The sequence below is a fragment of the Lactuca saligna genome, chromosome 3 (assembly GCF_052625555.1).
Source record: "Lactuca saligna cultivar CGN05327 chromosome 3, ASM5262555v1, whole genome shotgun sequence".
Classification (NCBI taxonomy): Eukaryota; Viridiplantae; Streptophyta; class Magnoliopsida; order Asterales; family Asteraceae; genus Lactuca; species Lactuca saligna.
The window spans coordinates 56050461-56074572 of NC_136419.1; the positions used below are offsets into that span (position 1 = coordinate 56050461).

Here is a 24112-nt window from a genome sequence, read left to right on the forward strand (position 1 = left end):
GAATGTATATTCACTTTCTTTTATCTCATAGATCTGATTTATTCTCTATGAAATGTGTGTTATGTGTGTGTGCCTCGTCTGTTATGTGGAATATGTATAGATTGAACATGCTATACACGTTTTAAACTATGTATAAAAATATATATTTTTATCTACTAATATGTTGGGTAGAACATGGGTAGATAGTTGTGTGATAAACAGATGAGAAGCCTCGATGTCATTGTAATCCAGTCATCTAGTAGAATTTAGATGACAACCACGGACTTTTCTAGACAGTCCAGTGGAACGCTAGCAGGCTCATAACCTACAGGTGTTAATGAACTTGGGTGTTCATTCGCTGTATTCCATCCCCTTCATGGTTGCCTTATTTGACTTATATTGCTGAGGAACCCCCGAAGCATGTGTTGTCGCCCCGATGAAATATTCTTAGACTAGGTCCCTTGTGTTAGTTGTCTTAGGGATGTAAAGTGAGAATAACGGGAATGGGTAATTGGGTTATTATTGGTTGATGAAATCAAATTAATTATTTATTGTGGGTTGAAAACCATATATGCTCACCAGGCTCCCAAGTCTGACCCACTCAATTTTCTTTACATTATAGGTAATGGCACAAGAGTATAAGTTGGTGGACTTGACGAGAGGTTTTGGATTATAGATCAGTAGTTATAAATAACTGTAGTAAGGTCTATTTTATATTGTTTATGCTTTTGGTGTGTATCGGAACATGACATCCCGAGGTTTTTATTATTTAATGAAAATACATTCTCTTTGAGAAATGTATTGATAACTGGTTATCATATTTTGTTTTGGGAACAAATTCTGCAACCGTTTTCTTTAAAAGATTTCTCTAATTTTATAAAACAAAGCATAAACAAATCGGTCTTTTCTAGCCGTGAAATTGGGGATGTCACAGATGGTGGTGGTGGTGAAGGGGACGGTGGTCGAGGAGGGGTGGTGATGACCATTATTTTTACTAATATAATAACACTTGAAGTCATTTTTAAAGTAGTGATCGTAGTATGTTACACATGATTTCAATTTATATGAGTTAAAGAACTCATAACATTAAATTATTTTTTATCATGTTTAAAACTCTTAAAGATACCGGACGTAAAGAACTTCAGCATTTGCAATATTCAAATAAATAGATATATTAAACGTAATTTCCACCTTCAAATTATATTTAACCTCGGAAGTTGGTTCAAATAGTTATTGAAGAAGAGAATGAACAGTTAGTGAAAAAGCTTATGTTTCAAAACATTGGCGGAACACAACCGATACATCTAGGGGGCAGAATTCAAATTTTCAAAACAAATAATATACACATGAAAATTTTGATTTGAAACTATAATATACAATTTATACAATAGAACTAATAAAAAAACAATCCATAATATGCTATGTTTCCACGTTGATATATACGATACACAATAAAATTAACTATTAATTAAAAATCAATAAAATAAATTAACAATTAATTTTTGATAAAACTATAAATTACTGAAACTTATTTTTATAATTATATCACACTCTAAATAAAATAATATATCTATTAGTTCATTTAATATTAATAAATACATTCATTCTTTTGTTTTACACTTTAAAATACAAGTATACAAAATAATATTCATAAACAAAAAAAAAAGCATTCGTTATTAACTATTCTAATACATAATTCCTCACAGAATTAACATTTGTTATTACATTCGTTTCGATTATTATTACAATTCCCAGTCCGGAAATTGCATTAGCATGCCGAAGAACCACACTCTCTTGGCATACAATGAAAAACATTAGGGACAATATTGAACGGTGGTGGGGATGGTGGTCGGGGTGAAGGGGACGGTGGTGGAGGAGGAGGTGGATAGGACCATTATTATTACTAATATAATAACACTTGGAGTCATTTTTAAAGCATTGATCGTAATATGTTACACATGATTTCAGCAGGCAGGGTCCAGGGGCAACGCCCCCGCGACATTTGGGGTAGCGCCCCCACGACATTTGGGGTAACGCCCCAAAACCTCACCGAATTTTATATATGGGAGCATAGTGAAAAATTCAATTTCATGAGGGCGATTATAGTAAAACTAACGGAAGTCGTAAGTTTTGGTATCCCTAAATCCTCATGAAATCCAGATTAACATGACTTGCTTCGAAAGCAACTAATGACAACCCAACAAATAACCAAAAAATAATGGATTTAATCTCGGAAGTTGGTTCGCTTTGTGAAATTACCACCTCTGACATCAATAATACCAATTCGCAAGAAGTTAATGTTGAAACTGTATGTCCTGAACTAGAAAATCTTCTTGATAAAACTCTTGAGCTTAAATCCGGTGTCACATCAGCAAAAAAATACGTGCTCAATGCTTTAGAAACCAAATCACCCGATTCAGAATATCACGTAAATATTTCCAAATTATCAACAAATAACCAAAAAATAATGGATTTAACCTCGGAAGTTGGTTTAAAAAGTTAATGAAGAAGAGAAAGAACAGTTAGTGAAAAAGCGTATGTTTCAAGACATGGGCAGAACACAACCGTTATATCTAGGGGCAGAATTCAAAACTTCAAAACAAATACTATACACATGCAAATTTTGATTCAAAATTATAATATACATTTTAAACAATAGATCTAATAAAAAAACAATCCATAATATGCTATGTTTCCATGTTGATATAGACGGTAGACAATAAAATTAACTCTAAAATTAAATATTAATTACAAAATAATAAAATAAATTAACAATTAATTTTTGATAAAACTATAAATTACTGAAACTCACTCTGTAAATAAAATAATATATCTATTAGTTCATTTAATATTAATAAATACATTGATTCTTTTATTTTACACTTTAAAATACAAGTATACTAAATAATATTCCTAAACAAAAAAAAAGACATTTGTTATTAACTATTCTAATACACAATTCCTCATAGAATTAACATTTGCTATTACATTCATTTCGATTATTATTACAATTTGCAGTCCGGAAACTACACCAGCACGCCAATGAACCACACTCTCTTGGCATGCAATGACCAACAATAAGGACAATATTGAAGGTGGATGGGATGGTGGTGGTGGTGAAGAGGATGTGGTGGGGGAGGAGGTGGAGAGGACCATTATTATTACTAATATAATAATACTTGGAGTCATTTTTAAAGTAGTGATCGTAGTATGTTATACATGATTTCAATTTATATGAGTTAAAGAACTCATATCATTAAATTATTTTTTATCATGTTTAAAACTCTTAAAGATACCGGACGTAAAGAACTACAACATTTTCAATATTCCGATAAATAGATATATTAAACGTAATTTCCAGCTTCAAATTGTATTTAACCTCGGATGTTGGTTAAAATAGTTAGTGCAGAAGAGAAGGTAAAGTTATTGAAAAAGCGTATGTTTCAAAACATGAGCGGAACATAACCGTTACATTTAGGGGCAGAATTCAAAACTTCAAAACAAATAATATACACATGAAAATTTTGATTTAAAATTATAATATACAGTTTAAACCATAGAACTAATAAAAAAACAATCCATAATATGCTTTGTTTACATGTTGATACATACAGTACACGATAAAATTAACTATTAATTAAGAACTAATAAAATAATTTAACAATTAATTTTTGATAAAATTATAAATTGTTGAAACTTATTTTTATAATTATATCACACTCTAAGTAAAATAATATATCTGTAAGTTCATTTAATATTAATTAATACATTTATTCTTTTGTTTTACACTTTAAAATACAAGTATATTAAATAATATTCATAAAAAAAGGACATTTGTTATTAACTATTTTAATACATAATTCCTCACAGAATTAACATTTTGTTATTACATTCGTTTCGATTATTATAACAATTCCCGACCTACACGCCGAAGAACCACATTCTCTTGGCATGCAATGACCAACATTAGGGACAATATTGAAGGTGGTGAGGATGGTGGTGGTGGTGAAGGGGATGGTGGTGGAGGAGGACTTGGAGGGGACCATTATTATTGGTAATATAATAACACTTGGAGTCATTTTTAAAGTAGTAATCGTAGTATGTTACACATCACTTCAATTTATATGAGTTAAGGAACTCATAACATTAAATTATTTTTTATCATGTTTAAAACTCTTGAAGATGACGCACGTAAAAAACTTCAACATTTGCAATATTCAGATAAATAGATATATTAAACGTAATTTCCAGCTTTAAATTATATTTAACCTAGGAAGTTGGTTCAAATAGTTAGTGAATAAGAGAAGAAACAGTTAGTGAAAAAGCGTACGTTTGAAAACATGAGCGAAAGACAACCGTTACATCTAGGGGCAGAATTCAAAACTTCAAAATAAATAATATACACATGAAAATTTTGATTTAAAATAATAATGTACATTTCAAACCATAGAACTAATAAAAAAACAATCCATAATATGTTGTGTTTCCATGTTGATACATACAGTACACAATAAAATTATCTACTAATTAAAAAATAATAAAATTATTTAACAATTAATTTTTGATAAAACAATAAATTACTGAAACTTATTTTTATAATTATATCACACTCTAAGTAAAATAATATATCTATTAGTTCATTTCATATTAATTAATACATTTATTCTTTTGTTTTACACTTTAAAATACAAGTATACTAAATAATATTCGTAAACACAAAAAGACATTTGTTATTAACTATTTTAATACATAATTCCTCACAGAATTAGCATTTGTTATTACATTCGTTTCGATTATTATAACAATTCTGAGTCCGGAAACTGGACTAACACGTCGAAGAACCACACTCTCTTGGCATGCAATGACCAACATTAGGACAATATTGAAGGTGGTGAGGATGGTGGTGGTGTTGAAGAGGATGGTGGTTGAGGAGGAGGTGAAGAGGACCATTATTATTACTAATATAATAACACTTGAAGTAATTTTTAAAGTAGTGATGATAGTATGTTACACATGATTTCAGCGGGCGGGGTCGAGGGGCAGCGCCCCCGCGAAATTTGGGGCAACGCCCCAAAACCTCACCGAATTTTACATATGGGAGCATAGTGGAAAATTCAATTTCTTGAGGGTGATTATGGTAAAACTAACGGAACTCGTAAGTTTTGGTATCCCTAAATCCTCATTAAATCCGGATTAACATTATTTGCTTCCAAAACAACTAATGACGGCCCAACAAATAACAAAAAAATAATGGATTTAACCGCGGAAGTTGGTTCGGTTTGTGAAATTACCACCTCTAGCATCAATAATACCAATTCCCAAGAAGTTAATGTTGCAACTATGTCTCCTGAACTTGCAGATCTTCTGGATAAAGCTCTTGAGCTTAAATCTGGTATCACATCAGCAAAAAAAAAACGGCTTGATGCTTGAGAAACGAAATCACCCAATTCAGAATATCACGTAAATGTTTCCAAATTATCAACAAATAACCAAAAAATAATGGATTTAACCTCGGAAGTTGGTTCAAAGAGTTAGTGAAGAAGTGAAAGAACAGTTAGTGAAAAAGCGTATGTTTCAAAACATGGGCAGAACACAACCGTTATATTTGTGGGCAGAAATCAAAACTTCAAAATAAATTGTATACACACGAAAATTTTGATTCAAAATTATAATATACAGTTTAAACAATAGAACTAATGAAAAACAATCTGGAATATGCTATGTTTCTATGTTGATATATACGGTTCACAATAAAATTAACTCTAAAATTAACAATTAATTACAAAATAATAAAATAAATTAACAATTCATTTTTGATAAAACTATAAACTACTGAAACTTATTTTTATGATTATATCACACTCTAAATAAAATAATATATCTATTAGCTCATTTAATATTAATAAATATATTTATTCTTTTGTTTTACACTTTAAAATACAAGTATACGAACTAATATTCATAAACAAAAAAAAGACATTTGTTATTATATATTATAATACATAATTTCTCACAGAATTAGCATTTGTTATTACATTCGTTTCGATTATTATAACAATTCCTAGTCCGGAAATTGCACCAGCACGCCGAAGAACCACATTATCTTGGCATGCAATGACCAACATTAGGGACAATATTGATTGTGGAGGGGATGGTGGTGGTGGTGAAGGGGACGTGGTGGAGGAGGAGGTGGAGAGGATCATTATTATTACTAATATAATAACACTTGAAGTCATTTTTAAAGTAGTGATCGTAATATGTTACACATTATTTCAATTTATATGAGTTAAAGAACTTGTAACATTAAATTAATTTTTATCATGTTTAAAACTCCTAAAGATACCGGACGTAAAGAACTTTAGCATTTGCAATATTCAAATAAATAGATATATTAAACGTAATTTCCAGCTTCAAATTGTATTTAACTCCGGAAGTTGGTTCAAATAGTCAGTGAAGAAGAGACGTAACAGTTAGTGAAAAAGCGTATGTTTCAAAACATAAGCGGAACACAACTGTTACATGTAGGGGCAGAATTCAAAACTTCAAAACAAATAATATACACATGAAAATTTTGATTTATAATTATAATATACAGTTTACACAATAGAACTAATAAAAAACAATCCATAATATGCTATGTTAATATTAATAAATACATTAATTCTTTTGTTTTACACTTTTAAATACAAGTATACTAAATAATATTCATAAAAAAAAGACATTTGTTATTAACTATTTTAATACATAATTCCTCACAAAATTAGTATTTGTTATTACATTCGTTTCGATTATTATAACAATTCCCCGTCCTGAAACAACACCAGCACACTGAATAACCACACTCTATTGGCATGCAAATACAAACGTTAGGGACAATATTGAAGGTGTTGGGTATGGTGGTGGTGGTGAAGGTGACGATGGTGGAGGAGGAGGTGGAGAGGACCATTTTTATTACTAATATAATAACACTTGGAGTTATTTTTAAAGTAGTGATTGTACTATTTTACACATGATTTCAGCAAGTAGGGTCGAGGAGCAACGTCCCAAAACCTCACCGAATTTTACATATGGGAACATAGTGAAAAATTCAATTTTCTTGAGGGTGATTATGGTAAAACTAACGGAACTCGTTAGTTTTGGTATCCCTAAATCCCCATTAAATCCTAATTAACATTACTTGCTTCCAAAGCAACTAATGACGGCCCAAGAAATAACCAAAAAATAATGGATTTAACCTCAGAAGTTTGTTCGGTTTGTGAAATTACCACCTCTTGCATCAATAATACCAATTCCCAAGAAGTTTCTGTTGCAATTTTGTCTCTTGATCTTGCAGATCTTCTTGATAATGCTCTTGAGGTTAAATCTGGTGCCACATCAGCAAAAAATACGGGCTTGATGTTTTAGAAACGAAATCACCCGATTCAGAATATCACGTAAATGTTTCCAAATTATCAACAAATAACCAAAAAATAATGGATTTAACCACGGAAGTTGGTTCAAAGAGTTAGTGAAGAAGAGAAGGAACAGTTAATGAACACAACCATTATATCTAGGGGCAGAATTCAAAACTTCAAAATAAATAATATACATATGAAAATTTTGATTCAAAATTATAATATACAATTTAAACAATAGAACTAATAAAAAACAATCCATAATATGCTATGTTTCCATGTTGATATATACGGTACACAATAAAATTAACTCTAAAATTAACTATTAATTAAAAAATAATAAAATAAATTAACAATTAATTTTTGATAAAACTATAAATTACTTAAACTTATATTTATGATTATATCACTCTAAATAAAATAATATATCTATTAGTTCATTTATTATTAATAAATACATTTATTCTTTTGTTTTACGCTTTAAAATACAAGTATACTAAATAATATTGATAAACAAAAAAAGGCATTTGTTATTAACTATTCTAATACATTCGTTTCGATTATTATAACAATTCCGCGTCCGGAAACTACAACAACACTCCGAAAAACCACACTCTCTTGACATGCAATGACCAACATTAGAGACAATATTGAAGGTGGAGGGGATGGTGGTGGTGGTGAAGGGAAGGGTGGTGGAGGAGGAGGTGGAGAAGACCATTATTGTTAGTAATATAATAAAACTTGAAGTCATTTTTTAAAGTAGTGATCGTAGTATGTTAGACATGATTTTAATTTATATGAGTTAAAAACTCATAACATTAAATTATTTTTTATCATGTTTAAAATGCTTAAAGATACCGGAAATAAAGAACTTCAGCATTTGCAATATTCAAATAAATAGATATATAAAACGTAATATCCAGCTTCAAATTGTATCATATATTTAATATATATTAAACGATTCGTAAACTCGAAAGAAAGAAAATGTAAGTGAACGTCTTCAATATCTTTAATCATCAAATTACAATATATTAATTTCTATTTAATGGAGTAGTTAAAATTGTTAATTTTTATTATATACAATTTTTTCAAGATTCACTACTTGTTATTCATCACAATAATTCATAACTACGATTACTATCATAATAGATAGTTCATAAACTACAATTAAAAAAGAAAACTTTTTAAAGCTGGATTACGATAAAAAAGAAAACTTTATCCTGTTTTATGATAGCGATGGTTTGTTTATGTTTGTTATCAACATTTTCTAAAGACAAAACTGCAAAAATGGTCCCTGTAGTATGCATTTTTTTGGGGTTTTGGTCCAAACCCCGATTTTTTTGGATTGACAGTTCTTTTGAGCTACTTTGTTTGTGGTTTTGGTCCCTCGTAAAATTAAAAAGACAAAAATACCCTTCTGATACATTTTCTATGCTTTTTTCTATTTAATATAAAGTTTTATTAATAAAAATTGTGGGACCCACCTATCTCCCCCCTCTCTATTTCTCTCTCTCTCTCTCTCTCTCTTTCTCTCTCTCTCTCTCTCTCTCTCTCTCTCTCTCTCTCTCGTATCTCACCATTTGAAGAAAGAAAGCACCGGTGATTGTAACACCGGTATAGGCTGCTCACCACCACGACTGCCGCCATAGACCACCACAACCCCACCGAAAACCATCCTCGTCTGTCTTGGTTGAGCCCCACCACTATTCCTTACTGTTTCTGTCAAACAAGCTGCCAGGCACCACCCTACACCACGATGTTCTTCCCCCTTCTTGCTACTGATCGGAGGAAACAACCACCACCATCTTAACCCACTTAATTTTTCGAACACCTCCTCCACCTCCCCATGTCGTGACCCACCACCAGCAAACACCCTTCCCAAATACCTCCGGACCATAACCTTGCTCCTCCCAGCCCCCTCTCTCGTTGAGCTCTTCTGAAAAGAAAGGAAACAAAGGTAGTGAAGCTGCCACCACAACTCCGTCACTAACCACCGTTGGTAAAACCTACTGCAACACCCACCACCGTTGTGACTATTGGCAAAACCCACCAAACGCCTCCATCTTGTCGTAACCTAGCACCACCAAACGCCATCGTCGTTTCTGCTTCGTCTTGGTCCCTCATCGAGCATCCACCAACAGAAATTAAGCAGCAAGGCTGCCCACAGCCACTAACTACAGCCACCTATCGTTTCCCTTCCACCGTCGGAGCAGGTAGAAGAAGAAGAGAAGGTGGGGTTAAGATCGTTTCTTCTCTTCCTGACGCAGACTAAGTCGGAGGAGGAGCGGTCATCATCTGAAATCTTCGAGCTTCCTTTTGATGCGTTGTTGAATGAAATCGATGGTGGGAGGATCGAGCGGAGTCATTGAATGCTAACAAGTGGCGACTGCTTGTATACGTCGAGTGTGTGTGTGTGTGTGTGAGAGAGAGAGAGAGAGAGAAAGAGTGTGTGTGAGAGAGAGAGAGAGGGAGTGGTAGGGAGGTGGGCCTAGTTTTATATTTAATAATAATAATAATTTTAAAAAGTGAAAGAAAAATGAAAATTAAATTCATTAAGGGTATAATAGTCTTTTTAGTTTGGACAGGAACCAAAACTGCATGTAAACTAGCTCAAAAGGACCACCAATCAAAAAATATCGAAGTTTGGACCAAAACCCCAAAAAAATGCATACCACAGGGACCATTTTTGCAATTTTGTCTTTTCTAAAAACTAAACTTAAGGACCAAAAATGTAATTTTATCTAAAAATATGTTTAGAAAGTAAAATAAACAATTTTGGCCTTGTCATTTAGAACTAAAAACTAGTGGTTTGTCAAAATTTATGAAGTGGGTCCATTAAGAGAAAATTTTAACATTTTCACTCCTAAAGATTGCATTTGTATCATTTTTCATCCCTACCGTTTAAGTTAACACCTAAGCCATTAAGTATGTAAAATGACTTTTTTGCCCTTGTCTATTATTTTTGTCCGTCTACATGTAACATGAACACCGGTTCTTGATGAACATGAAGGACAAGGAGAAGATGAAGATAAGGGCAAAATAGTCATTTATAGTTTACCGTTTACTTACTAAGATCATGCCCAATAACCCTGCGGTGGACCCCATCATGATGACACGATCAGAATGTTTAATCTCGGTCAAAACAGCAGCACAAGTTCCAGTCATAAACCCACCCAAAAGAGATATGTTATTCCTACCGTGATATTATATATTTACCCTCGAATAATTATTTGTTAGGTGATATATTTTAATATTACTTGCTTTTAAGATTTTCAACCAATCAAATAATAGAAATGTTAATTTTACAAAATGTTGGTAAAAGTGACTTTGAAAGTGATGAAATCTTTCAATTGTCTCACAGGTATGTCCGAGGTATCTACGAATTCTTTAATATGTAATATTTATAGTTATAGCCCTTTAATTTGATCTTACTTATAGTTTATATCCTTCTAAGTTTCTAAAAAATACTTTTAGCCCCCTCTCTCTCCCCCTATATATATATATATATATATATATATATATATATATATATATATATATATATATATATATATATATATATATATATATATATATATATATATATATATATATATATATATATATATATATACATACATGAGTGTGTGTATACACTCTCCCTCTCTCTCATTAATTTGATGAAAAAAATATTTAGGACTTTTGAGTTATATTATTTGATCTTTTAGAAAAAATTATATTTTTAGTCATATATATATATATATATATATATATATATATATATATATATATAGAGAGAGAGAGAGAGAGAGAGAGTGAGAGAGAGAGAAAGAGAGAGAGAGAGAGAGAAAGAGAGGACCAAACATATAATTTTTTCAAAAATATCAAATAGTATAATTCAAAAGTACTAAACGTTTTTTTTTCATCAAATTAATATAAAAGATTAATAATGATATGTACTAAAATCTTAATAAATAAAGGTATTAACCTTAACTTCTATATAAAATAAGGGGTGAATTTGAAAGTATTAAAGTTATTAAAAAATAAAATTGATATTGAAACCATTATTATATTAAAGAAAAAAAGGAAATCAATCATAAATATATATCAAGTGACATGATAAACCATTAATGTATTTAAGTTTTAGTTCATGTATTTAAATTGCCTTAAAAAAAGTTTGTTTTTTTTCCTTAAATAGTTAAATATTATATTAGAAGTTATGTCAAAATATTATTTTATTATCATTGTGTTGTAATTTATTTTTTTTAATAAAATAAAAATATTTCTATATTTTTTATTAAAATAGTATTATTAAATTATCTATAAATAAACTAAATAATATTTTAGTAAATAAGTTTAATAATATTTTAGTAAATAAGTTTAATTATTAAAAGTATCAATGATTAGTAAAATGTATATATTCATTAATTTAATTAGTTAAAATAATAATAATAGAGTAGGAATAAGTGGAAATGAGATAGGGATAAATGAAGCCCACCAAAAGCGTCCCCATTAATAAAACAGCTCCTGAACAATCATAGTCAATAAGTGCTTCAACACCAGTTGATTGGAATAACTCCCATGCATCTCTTGCTGAGTGATTAAAACTTTTTCCCATAAACTGCAATCTAAAAGTTATAAAATTTTTTAATAAAAATTTTTAAGCTAGAAAAGTCAGATGGTATAAATTGATTTTGAAATATATATATATATATATATATATATATATACTAGCAGCGTACCCGCGCAAAGCGGCGGGGTGTGTAAATTTTTTCGGTGATATGTTTCCTCTACAAAAATGTTATGTTACAAAAGAAAGTACATGTCGAAGACAAAATAATCAAACTATGGTGTTATTTGGGAGATAAAGTCATTTTTTATTCCTAGACGGTGGGCTTTATAGCAGACGAGGGAACAAAGAGGTATCTGCGATTGGAGGGATATTTAAATTAACATGCTAAATTTAAGGATATCGAAAAGGGTTCAAAATTTGAATGAATCCGAGATTTGAGGGAACCATATCAAATTGCTGAGAAATATAAGGAGATTTGATGATAAATATTTGAATTCAAAATGTGGTTAAAATTTAATATTATTTTATTAATGGCTAGTTGAACTATCAGCTTCATCATTTGGACGTCTTAAAAAAATATTTTTATTATAATCAATCTATTTTTAGAAATAGTTAGATTTCTTTTATAAGATAGTAAAGATATGCTCTTGTACGTATGCGTATTTGTTGAAGAAACGAACAAGGCTTTCAACTAGATGAAAGAGGAAGTCAACACAGCATAGAAGACATTCATTGTTGCCAATTTTTTATCTGAATCCCCTAATTTGATATATGGAATGGAATCCTTCATTCCAACGGAATTATGAGAGAAAACTGTTTGTTTTGTGTTTGTTATGTGTGATGGAATGGAATGGACCATTCTTGAAGGAATGTGATTCCTTCCTTTTTGTTGATTTTCATTCCTTAGGTAGGAGGTGTTTTTTATTTAATTCCATCATGGAATGGAATGTAAATTTTCAATGTAACTGATTTTTATTTATGTAATTTATAATGAATAAAAATCGTCTTTTTCTTTTTTAAATTTCTTGACTTCAGTTGAGAGTAACAATTATATTTTCAATAAAAGTTACTTGAAAATTTGTTTTTTATTACAATATCATTTGGGTTTCAATGGGCTTTAAATCACAAAATGACAAACTATTTCGCAAAATATTATTTTTTTCACACAAATTTGGAGAAATCATCAAAAAAATATTGCAAAATGACATGATTTTCACGAAATAGATAATAAAAAAATCCGGGAAATTACTTTTTTAAGAAGAACCGTAAAAAGGTGGTCAAATGATGATAAAAGACCACCATTTTTGGTCATTTTAGTGATTAACCCTTAATTTGTTTTCATTTTCTTCATAAAATTTTATTAATTATAATTTAATAATGTATAAAGTAGAGTTAAAATTCTATATTGCATTTCAATGAACATAAAAAAATTCAGCTGAAGATTCATTCCAATCCTACATACCAACCAAACATAATCATGGAATGTAATAACTCTGACTCATTCCATTTCCATTCCATTCCATTCAACAACATAGATAAAGAAAAGTATATAAAAATTTAAATGTAAATATTTACCTCCCACCGAAGTGTTCGAATAGCAGCAGTGAAAAGTGATCCATAACATATGCTTCCAAAAGAAGTAGTAACAGCATATCTCAAAGATTGCATCAAAGGATTATTAGGCATTGATGCTGCTTCTTGACCTCCATGGATAAGCACAAGAAACACCATTCCAGATGCTATAACATGAATAGTATTACAAAGAACTGCCCCTGTCCAAAACAAACTCACTGACAAAACCTACAAAGTAAACATCATTTGTAGATGTCAATTGTCATCACATGAAGTGCAAATCTATCCTAAATAAAAGGTTTTTTTGTAAGTAAAACTCGCCACCTCACCACAAGTAGCCACTATCGTCCACCATCACCAATGCTTGATGCCACCACACCAGCTGCACCAAATAGCCATAGGGATAGCCATAGACACATGATAAAAATTAAAATTAAAATAACTAACATATCAATAAATTCTTACAAATAATAATAAATTTTTATACCCTAAATGGCACCGTAAATCCTGAAACGGAGTATTTAAAAGTTTGACCACGCTCCGACAGTAATAAATATTTATCTATCTTGTTCCACGTATCCTCAAGGTCGACATAGGTAAAGTCTCACAAATAGCTACCCCAAGCAGAACTGCCAAAAAAATTTTATTTATAATATAAATTAACATTAATAATATGAAACTTTCAAAGTAAACAAAGAAATACCTGTTCCACACATCCAAATTATTAACCAAAAAAAATCAATCTTGCGGCACCCGATCGTTTATTTCTTTTCCCAAGAATCATTCACATAAAACGTATATCAGACACACTCTAACTGCATCATCGTCACTAGCTTCTAAGAATAGATGATTTAAAATAAAATTTTCCAGGTCACCAATTTTCACCGAACTATTTGTATGGTTCGGAAATAGACGTGCACGCAATAAATTTCTTTTTTTAGTAGCAACTTTTTTTTCTAACACTTTTTGCCAATATTTTTGGGATACTCGTCGAAATTAAACCCGGTTATCAAACAAAACTCCTTCGGGCCATATGTCATTTTCGTATACGTGACTCTAAAATATAACCGTTTTATGTCATCTAGGGATAAAACATCGTCCGGCCGTATCTGATGAAAAAACATCTTGTGGAACAACAATCCGTCCCCTTATAAATGAGGGACGTCCAACAAGTAACCAAAAACAGTACGTCTAAAAATATCGCGTCTTGAACCATGTAACACCTCAAATACTTCCCAGATGTTACACCCCGATCATTTTAAGTTCACAATAGCTTTCACATTGAAATTATTATAATCATAGTGCAAAAAACAACATATTAAAAGCTAAACAACTATTTCCTTTAAAAATATTCGGATATTAAATGGAATAAATAATCTAACATTCAATTTACGAACATAAACAAAGCATAAACCAACATTCAATCAATAATTTCTATATTTATGCTGAAAAACAATAAAAAACTATATCAATTTTTAAACTTAAACGACAACTATTTACAAATTTTCAAGTTATACGATAACTATACAAACAACCACTAACCAATAGTATTGTAATTATTATTGTAAACAAACTACATGCATGCAATTATATTTATACATGATTTGGAACAATTTTTTCATCTTTCAACTTTAAAAAAAGTGATATATACAGTAAAGTCCCAATATTTTCATCGATTTGACAAGAAAGTCCTAAACTTTATTTTTTTGACATTAAAGTCCAAATTACCTGTAGTTTTTGACACTTTTACCCATTTTTCCCGGTTAGCTGGTAATTAGGACTTTTTGGTCAAAAAAAAAAGTTTAGGACTTTCTTGTCAAATCGTCAATTAGGACTTTACTGTCAAAAAAAATAAAGTTTAGGACTTTTTTTGTCAAATCGTTGAAAATATTGGGACTTTAGTGTATATATATATATACATTTTTTGGTTAGAGATTCAATGGTATGATACTCTTTAAGTATAAAAGTTATTAAAACCTTCACTAATCTGCTAGATCCTGTTGAAATACTTAACATTTGCTTCTTGTTAAATCGTTTTTTTAATCTCAACAAACCGACATTGAAAAAAATTGAGATAATCAAGAAAGAAATAACCAGGGTTGTGTGGGCTTTTTGCAGCCCCAAAAATGGAGAAATAAGAAATCGAAAAAACCAAATTGCCCTTATTTCCCTTCTCCACATTTACACCCTTTTGACTACGCATGTGTTGTTTGTGTTTGTATAAAGTCAGAGTAATTTTTTTTTTTTTTTGTTTCTAATTTCTCCATTTTTGAGACTGAAAAAAGTCAACACAACTCTGGTTCTTTCTTTCCTGATTATCTCAATTTTTTTCAATGCCGGTTTGTTGAGATTAAAAAAACGATTTAACAAGAAGCAAACATAAATGATTTCAATAGGATCTAACTGATTAGAGAATGTTTCAATAACTCTTATGCTTCAAGAGTATCATACCATTAAATTTCTAACTAAAAAAATTATATATACACTAAAGTCCCAATATTTTCAACGATTTGACAAAAAAATCCTAAACTTTATTTTTTTGACAGTAAAGTCCTAATTGACGATTTGACAAGAAAGTCCTAAACTTTATTTTGTTAACAAAAAAGTCCTAATTACCAGCTAACCGGGAAAAAAGGGTAAAAATGTCAAAAACTACCGGTAATTTGGATTTTACTGTAAAAAAAAAATAAAGTTTAGGACTTTCTTGTCAAATCGATGAAAATATTCGGACTTTACTGTATATATCCCTAAAAAAACAACATATTCTAACATTTTTACTAAATGTACAACAAGCCAATACACATTTTATGCAATCTATACTTGTACAGTCATACAATCACTAACAAAATACCATTAAAACTTTAAGAATACTAATAAATAATATTATATCTATCAAATACAACAAAATTACCCAATAACAAACAATAAAGTTTGATTTTCTTTTACAAAAACTAATACAATAAATAATAAATAAATAAAACATACACTAAATAAATGTTGATTAAAACATAAAATGAGTTAAAATCTTACCATATTTTCAGGATTGTTGAAAAAATTATCCATTTTGTGGAAGAAATCGCCAAAGGAAATGAGAGTTTTCCTAAACTTGTGATTGAAAAATGAAGGGAAAAAAAATGTTTTTATACAATTCCTGTTACGAAATCGCAGATGGACTCACGGAATCGCAGATGGACTAATCTATTTGTGAATGTACAAGAGCGTAGGTACTTGTACATTTGCAGATGGAGATGGAAAATCACAGATGGGGTGTTTCCATCTTCGACTTAGGGGTTATTTTTGCAATTTCCGTTTTTTTTTTTTGCTATTTTCCACAAAGTAATTAACGTATTAGGCTAATTTTGTAATTTTCCATTTTAATATATTTTGGGCCTAGTTTACGTAAATAAGTTCCAAAATTATCAATTTGGGCGCAATTTTTGGCTTATTGTAATATTTTCGTCCAAAATTTTGTATGATTTATATTTGGGTTATGAATTTAAGAATTTAATTATATAGAATATAGCTTAGCTATTTTTTTTTTTCTGAAATACACACGATGGGGACCAGTTTGGAATATATATATTTTTATTATATTTTGCATATTTCTTTAAAATGAGAAATATTTTATGATTTTGTTATAGCAATGAGAATAATTTAACCAAAATAGTCTATATATAAACAATTTTACTGACCTAAAACGTTATCCATGGTAAAAAAAAAAAAAAAAAAAAAAAAAAAAAAAAAAATACAAACACGATCATTACATCATATGATAATAAAACATTTGAAATCATTCTTAGTTTCTTACTAAAGTGAATAATTAGATCATGACCCAAACATAAGAACAAAAAACTATACATTATAAAACAAAATGACCATTAAATTCTCAAAAAAGTTAAAAACTAAATGTTTAAGAATCATACGGTAATTGTTTCTTGTATACGGTCAACAACAACAGGCCGATTCCGGTTCAATACCTGAGTTCCTCGTGAACTTCTATGTTGGAGACGCTCGTGGAGCGTCTCTGACATCTGGTTAAAAAACTCTGGGTCCCACCTGTGTATCAACAATGGATCTTCTGCATAACATATGTATATCGATGTAACCGCACTTTCAACCACCACCATCGCCAATCCAACCTACAAAACATATTAGGGGTTTATTATATTATAAAAGAAAGTGAAAATATATATATTTTTGGTCCCTATATTTTGCTGGCTTTTTCAATTTTTGTCCCAAAAATTTCTCTTGGAACTTTGGTCCTTATTTAAGGTTATATAATTTTTTGGGTCCATATTCCAAGTAAAATAACTATTTTTTTATCACTAAGCGTAGCCGAATTTTGCAAATTTGGTCCTTAAAATATAGTTGTATTATTTGGAACTACAACCAAAACGTTATAAAAGATTAAAAACCTCAAATGAGGAGCAAAATAATTATTTGAAATCAAAATTGAAAAAAAATCAACTATACTTAGGGACCAAAAATGTATTTTTCTATAAAAATATGTTTAGAAAGTAAAATAAACAATTTTGTCGAGTATGGCCTTGACATTTAGAACTAAAAACTAGTGGTTTGTCAAAATTTATGAACTGGGTCCCTTAAGTTTAACATTTTTCACCCCAACTTGATTGCATTTGTATCATTTTTCATCCCTACCGTTTAAGTTAACACCTAAGCCATTAAGTATGTAAAATGACTTTTTTGCCCTTGTCTTGTTCCACCCCTTTCATTTTCATCCATCTACATGTAACATGAACACCAGTTCTTGATGAACATGAAGGAGAGGGAGAAGATGAAGATAGGGGCAAAATGGTCATTTGTAGTTTAACCTTTACTTACCAAGATCATGCCCAATAACCCTGCGGTGGACCCCATCATGATGACACGGTCAGAATGTTTAATCCTGGTCAAAACAGCAGCACAAGTTCCGGTCATAAGCCCACCCAAAAGTGTCCCCATTAGTAAAACAGCTCCTGAACAATCATAGGCAATAAGTGCTTCAACACCAGTTGATTGGAATAACTCCCATGCGTCTCTTGCTGAGTGATTAAAACTTTTCCCATAAACTGCAATCTAAAAGTTTTAAAATTTTTTAATAAAATTTTTTAAGCCCGAAAAGTCAGATGGTATAAATTGATTTTGAAAGAAATATAAATATATATATATTTATGCACCTGTACGTATGCGTATTTGTTGAAGAAACGAACAAGGGTTTCAACTAGATGAAAGAGGAAGTCAACACAGCATAGAAGACATTCATTGTTGCCAATTTTTGATCTGAATCCCCTAATCTGATATATGGAATGGAATCCTTCATTCCGTTAGAATGATGAGAGAAAACTGTTTGTTTTGTGTGATGGAATGGAATGGACCATTCTTGAAGGAATGTGATTCCTTCCCTTTTGTTGATTTTCATTCCTTAGGTAGGGGGAGCTTTTATATTTTAATTCCATCATGGAATGGAATGTAAATTTTCAATGTAACCGATTTTTATTTATGTAATTTATAATGAATAAAAATCTTCTTTTTTCTTTTTTAAATTTCTTGACTTCGATTAAGTAACAGTTATATTCTCTATAAAAGTAACTTGAAATTTTGTTTTTTATTACAATCTTATTTGGGTTTCAATGGACTTTTAATCACTAAAATGACCAACTTTTCAACTTTTATCACAAAATGACAAACTATTTCGCAAAATATTATTTTTTCACACAAAATTAGAGAAATCTTTAAAAAAACAAAAATTGCAATTTTTTTTATATTGCAAAATGACATGATTTTCATGAAATAAATAATAATAAAAATCCAGCAATTTACTTTTTTATGAACTGTAAAAAGGTGGTCAAATGATGATAAAAGACCACCCTTTTTTTGGTCATTTAGTGATTACCCCTTAATGTGTTTTCATTTTCTAAATATAAATTTATCAATTAGAATTTAATAATGTACAAAGTAGAGTTAAAATTCTACATTGCATTTCAATGAAACATAAAAAAATTCATTCCAATCCTACAGACCAACCAAACATGATCATGGAATGTAATAACTCTAACTCATTCCATTACCTTGTTTATTCCATTCCATTCCTTTTTATCATTCCATTCCATCCAACAAAATAGATAAAGAAAAGTACATAAAAATAAAAATATAAATATTTACCTCCCACCGAAGTGTTCGAATAGCAGCAGTGAAAAGTGATCCATAACATATGCTTCCAAAAGAAGTAGTCACAGCATATCTCAAAGATTGCATCAAAGGATTATTAGGCATTGATGTTGCTTCTTGACCTCCATGGATAAGCACAAGAAACACCATTCCAGATGCTATCACATGAACAGTATTGCAAAGAACTGCCCCTGTCCAAAACAAACTCACTGACAAAACCTACAAAGTAAAATATCATTTGTCATCACATGAGGGGCAAATTTGTCCTAAATAAAAGAATCTTTTTTTTTTTATATAAAGTAAAACTCGCCACCTCACCACAAGTAGCCACCAGCGTCCACCATCACCGATGCTTGAAGCCACCACACCGGCTGCACCGAATGACCATAGGGATAGCCATAGACACATGATTACCATGAATGCACATGCTATTCTCATAACATTTGGAAGCCTCCATACCATTTTTACAGCTCTTTGTAAAACCAACATTGTAAATGGAAGTCTGAATACAAGACAAAAATACTTAATCAAGATGTATGTTTTAAAAGGATTGTGTTTTGTTGAATTTGAATCCTTTTTTTACTGTTTCATAGCAAGGCAAAATGCTAGAAATGACAATGTAGTCTTTAGTTTTTCCTTATGTTATTGCATTGTACTTTGAAATGTTTTTGAATTATGATGACATGGAACAAGTAAATAGGTTTTTATGAAATGTCATTGTCCACATAGGCCGTAAACAGGTAATATATTGCTGACATGGCAACAAGTTCATGACTTTTTAATTAAAAACTGTCCATATGAAATATTAAAATTATAGCATCAAACATTTGTGAACATGTTTAATTCATGGAGTTATGTTATTATTTATTATGAAAATATTTGATTCAATGTATGATGTGTTAAGATACAAAATTTTGATGATACATTTGTGAACAGTTTTCTTGAAAATTTTTTTCCATGTCAGCATAATTCAAATCAGTGGGAATCCGTTGCTATGATGTGAGAACTTTTTTAAGTACAATTTTCTAATAAGAAATAGTTTGAAGTACAATGCTATAATAAGAAAAAAAAAATAGAAACTACATTGCTATTTCTTGCATTTTCCCATTCAAAATAATAATTTGAAGTGGTAGAGGATAATAGAGTAATATACATGCTTGTAAATCCCATATCACCTGATTATTCTAATCAACGATTATAAAAGCAATAACTTTTGACATAGATATATTATCTACAAGTGTAAGTCTTGAGTATTACCTGTCTATGACGGATATGATATATAAAAACTGCAAACCAGAACCGATAGCAAAAGCAACACCCCAAAAGACCATTTTGCCCCAAAAGCACAAAACACTAAGAACTGCAAGATAAGTAGTCAATATGTGGACAGAAATCCTCATCATTTGATTTGCACGTGAACCAAGTAATAACAACCAAGCCCATCCAAGAAGTGTCCCAACTCCAGCAGCAATGGCATAAAGTGGCCAATAGTCTTCTGTTAGATCAGCTTCATTTCCAAGGAACTTGTATGTGTATTGATCCAGTTTAAGTCTATCTTTCTTTCTAAACCTATTAAGTCCAAGTACCCCAAGTGCAAGACCTACTAATATTAAATGCAATAGAAAGATCCCTAGCCAGAATACATCATGCCAATGACGCGAGCCTTCAAAACCTGCTCCCATTACCATTGAATTACCACTTTCTCCACTTATGTGGCTTTGCCCTGCACTCTATAATTCAAATTCACATCTCAAATTTATGTATCAGAAATCCGTGGATTACACAACAGCATAACAATAAGTACAGAAGATTAAAATGCCTAACACCTGTTTACAAACATTTATGTATCATGTATCATATCATCTAAAGGTTCGAACACTAATTGGATCAAAATTGAACGCGATTAGACGATCAAATTCTGATTTATGTGATGTTCTTTCTATGAGCATGGATTATTAAACGAGAAAATCATAGGATGATCACGATTTTAGTTTTAAATGAATGATAGACGTGTTTTGTTGACGTATCTGTTATTAATTGACAGATTGAAAGCAACAACTGGAAAAAAATTTCCTCAAAATTACACAGATCAACATTAAGTCTGGACATAAACATGTGATTCTTCAATCGTATATCGTAACAATACGCATTCAATCGAAATAATTTACGAGTATTAACACATGCGATTGTTGTCGATTATGATCATGGCGTTAATGCAAATACGCATACATAAGCAAAAGTTTGAAACACAAAAAAAGAAGATAATAGTACAATTAACATGCGTGAAAATCCGGTTACCTGTCGAGCGGTGTTCATAGAACCAGAGTCGTCGTCGGAAGAAGAAGGGATGCTTTGTAGTTGATTCATCGTTGGATTAACTGATAATCGGATCACGAAAACCGTTTTGTAGTGAGAATTTTATAGAAAGAAGTCAATGGAAGTAGATAATTAGGGTTTTGAATGGAAATGCCATGGAAAAAGCTGAAATTCAACGGCAACAAAATCAATTGAAGCAACAGTGTCATTGAGCACACCAGCGACAAGGAGGATAATGTTAATCGTAGTTGGTTTGACGAATTAATCTCCGTTTAATAGCGTTTTAATGAAAAAAAAAACAAAATAAATAAAAAGAAAATGTTTTCATACAGTTGTCCATAAAAGTTCCTATGTCTAAAAGTGGAGAGATTGTCAACTTTATCTTTATGATTATAATGAGCATTAATGGAATATGACAAAATGATTTTTACATTAGAAAAACTAAGATAAAGAGTAGAAACACCATTTGCTAAATGTACAAACTTGAATAGAATTTTGTTTCACACATTACTTTTAAAATAATGTAGTGCATTACTTAATTGTGTAATGCAACTCACTCCCATCATTGATTGCCTCGTTGTGCCCACTACCAAGTACTAAAGGCCCCATGAACACTTGTCTCCTTTAGACCCAAGCTTTTGCAAAAAAACATAATTATGGTGTAAATAAATCGAGTAACAAATTTTCGTTAAATGAACACGAACATATAGATTAACATATTTTCGTTTTCACATAATTTATATAACAAATTATTTTGTTTGTTTGTGTTTGTGAAGATGTTAAATATAGATGAACCTATGAACATAAATAAACGAACATTAATCAAAATAAATGAATATATATGAACATAACCGAGCATAAATGGACAGTAACATTCAAATGAAGAATTGTTAAACGTGATTGTTAATGATTATAGTATGTTGATTGTAGTAATTTCAATTTTGGTTTTCTTAGAAAATCTAAAAGTTGTAAAATTTTTGAACCACTCTTAAGCTCTACTTTCATTATCATCAATTGTATAACTTTGTTTGTTCCCCTCTAGTTCCTTCCTAGTTGTGGGTTCCTCTAATAATATGACCGTTTCTAAAAAAAAAATCAATTGTATAATATTACATATAATATAGCATAATAACCGAACATAAAAGAACGAAAACTAACATAAACGAAGATTAATGCATGCTTACGAATGTAAATGAACTAATAAGACCATTGATTGTATTTGTTCGTTTAACTAAGCAAACAAAAAATTTTGTTAATATTTGTTCATCTATTAAATAAACTAACATGAACGGTTTTTTTTAGAATGCCTAATGCAAAGACACCCATTAATTATACTTATAAATCTACATTTGTTTACCACAAAATTATACTCATAGATATACATTTGTTTACCACAATCTTGAAATCGCAACCTATTGGATAAAACATATTTTTACAACATACCTGATATCGCTAGACCAAATGCCTCTTGATTTTGACGTATATTTAATAACTGAATTGAGTTCATTCTTGGTTATAAATTATACTGTCATATGCTTAATTTGCAATGTACAAGTCTATTTCCTTTTCACAATTTAGATTATTGTTTAAAAATGTTATTTTAAATTCCCTTTTTAGTTCACAGCAAAATTTACTACTTCTTGAAAACAAAATTAAAATAAGAGTAAATTACAATATTAATGAAAAACATTCCTACCAATAGACATGGATTATCCTTTTTGAAAACAACATTAACGTCTTCGATGGTAATTTACAACAGAATCATATATAAAATAACAACAAAGTAAATGTAAAACATTATTAATATTTAACATATGTAAATGCATAAGCAAAAGCTTGATTAATTATAGATGCTTTACAAGCTTCTTTTCTTGCATTTGTTTAAGCTGGTAATACCCATTCATTGATCTGTAACAACCACTATCCACCTTTATACTGGCTTTTCACTTCGTCTAGGGGTAAAATCCTGTCTACTTGTATTGCCGATGGCCAATCGTTTCCAATTTGTGAAAAAAAGTAAATGATATTAATTAACGAAAGGATTTTCTAATATGTGCTCTAAGGCACACATAAGAAATATTAATTATGAAAAATATTACAATAATTAAATTCGAAATACATTTATTATGGA

At 30.3% G+C, this 24112-nt stretch overlaps 1 protein-coding gene and 1 pseudogene across 1 annotated transcript; both read right to left on the reverse strand.

The window, feature by feature from the left end:
- Positions 1-10427: 10427 nt before the first annotated feature.
- On the reverse strand, positions 10428-13916 carry LOC145035555 (uncharacterized; annotated as a pseudogene).
- A 3318-nt stretch (positions 13917-17234) lies between these two features.
- LOC145036607 (uncharacterized) lies at positions 17235-22276 on the reverse strand. Its single transcript, XM_078985071.1, has 7 exons — positions 21964-22276; positions 20923-21395; positions 19984-20167; positions 19660-19884; positions 18675-18791; positions 18340-18573; positions 17235-17636 (listed from the first exon to the last, which is right to left on the reverse strand). Exons 1-7 carry the CDS (start codon positions 22030-22032, stop codon positions 17415-17417), a joined length of 1524 nt encoding a protein of 507 aa, XP_078841197.1. The 5' UTR covers positions 22033-22276; the 3' UTR covers positions 17235-17414.
- Positions 22277-24112: the final 1836 nt, after the last annotated feature.

Excerpts from the sequence above, each read along its gene's own strand:
- LOC145036607 (XM_078985071.1), bottom strand. The coding sequence starts at position 22,032 with ATGAATCAACTACAAAGCATCCCTTCTTCTTCCGACGACGACTCTGGT. Across the intron at positions 21,396-21,963 it reads CTATGAACACCGCTCGACAG|AGTGCAGGGCAAAGCCACAT; the intron begins GTAACCGGATTT and ends TTTGAATTATAG. Across the intron at positions 18,792-19,659 it reads TTCGAACACTTCGGTGGGAG|ATTAGGGGATTCAGATCAAA; the intron begins GTAAATATTTAT and ends TCCATATATCAG.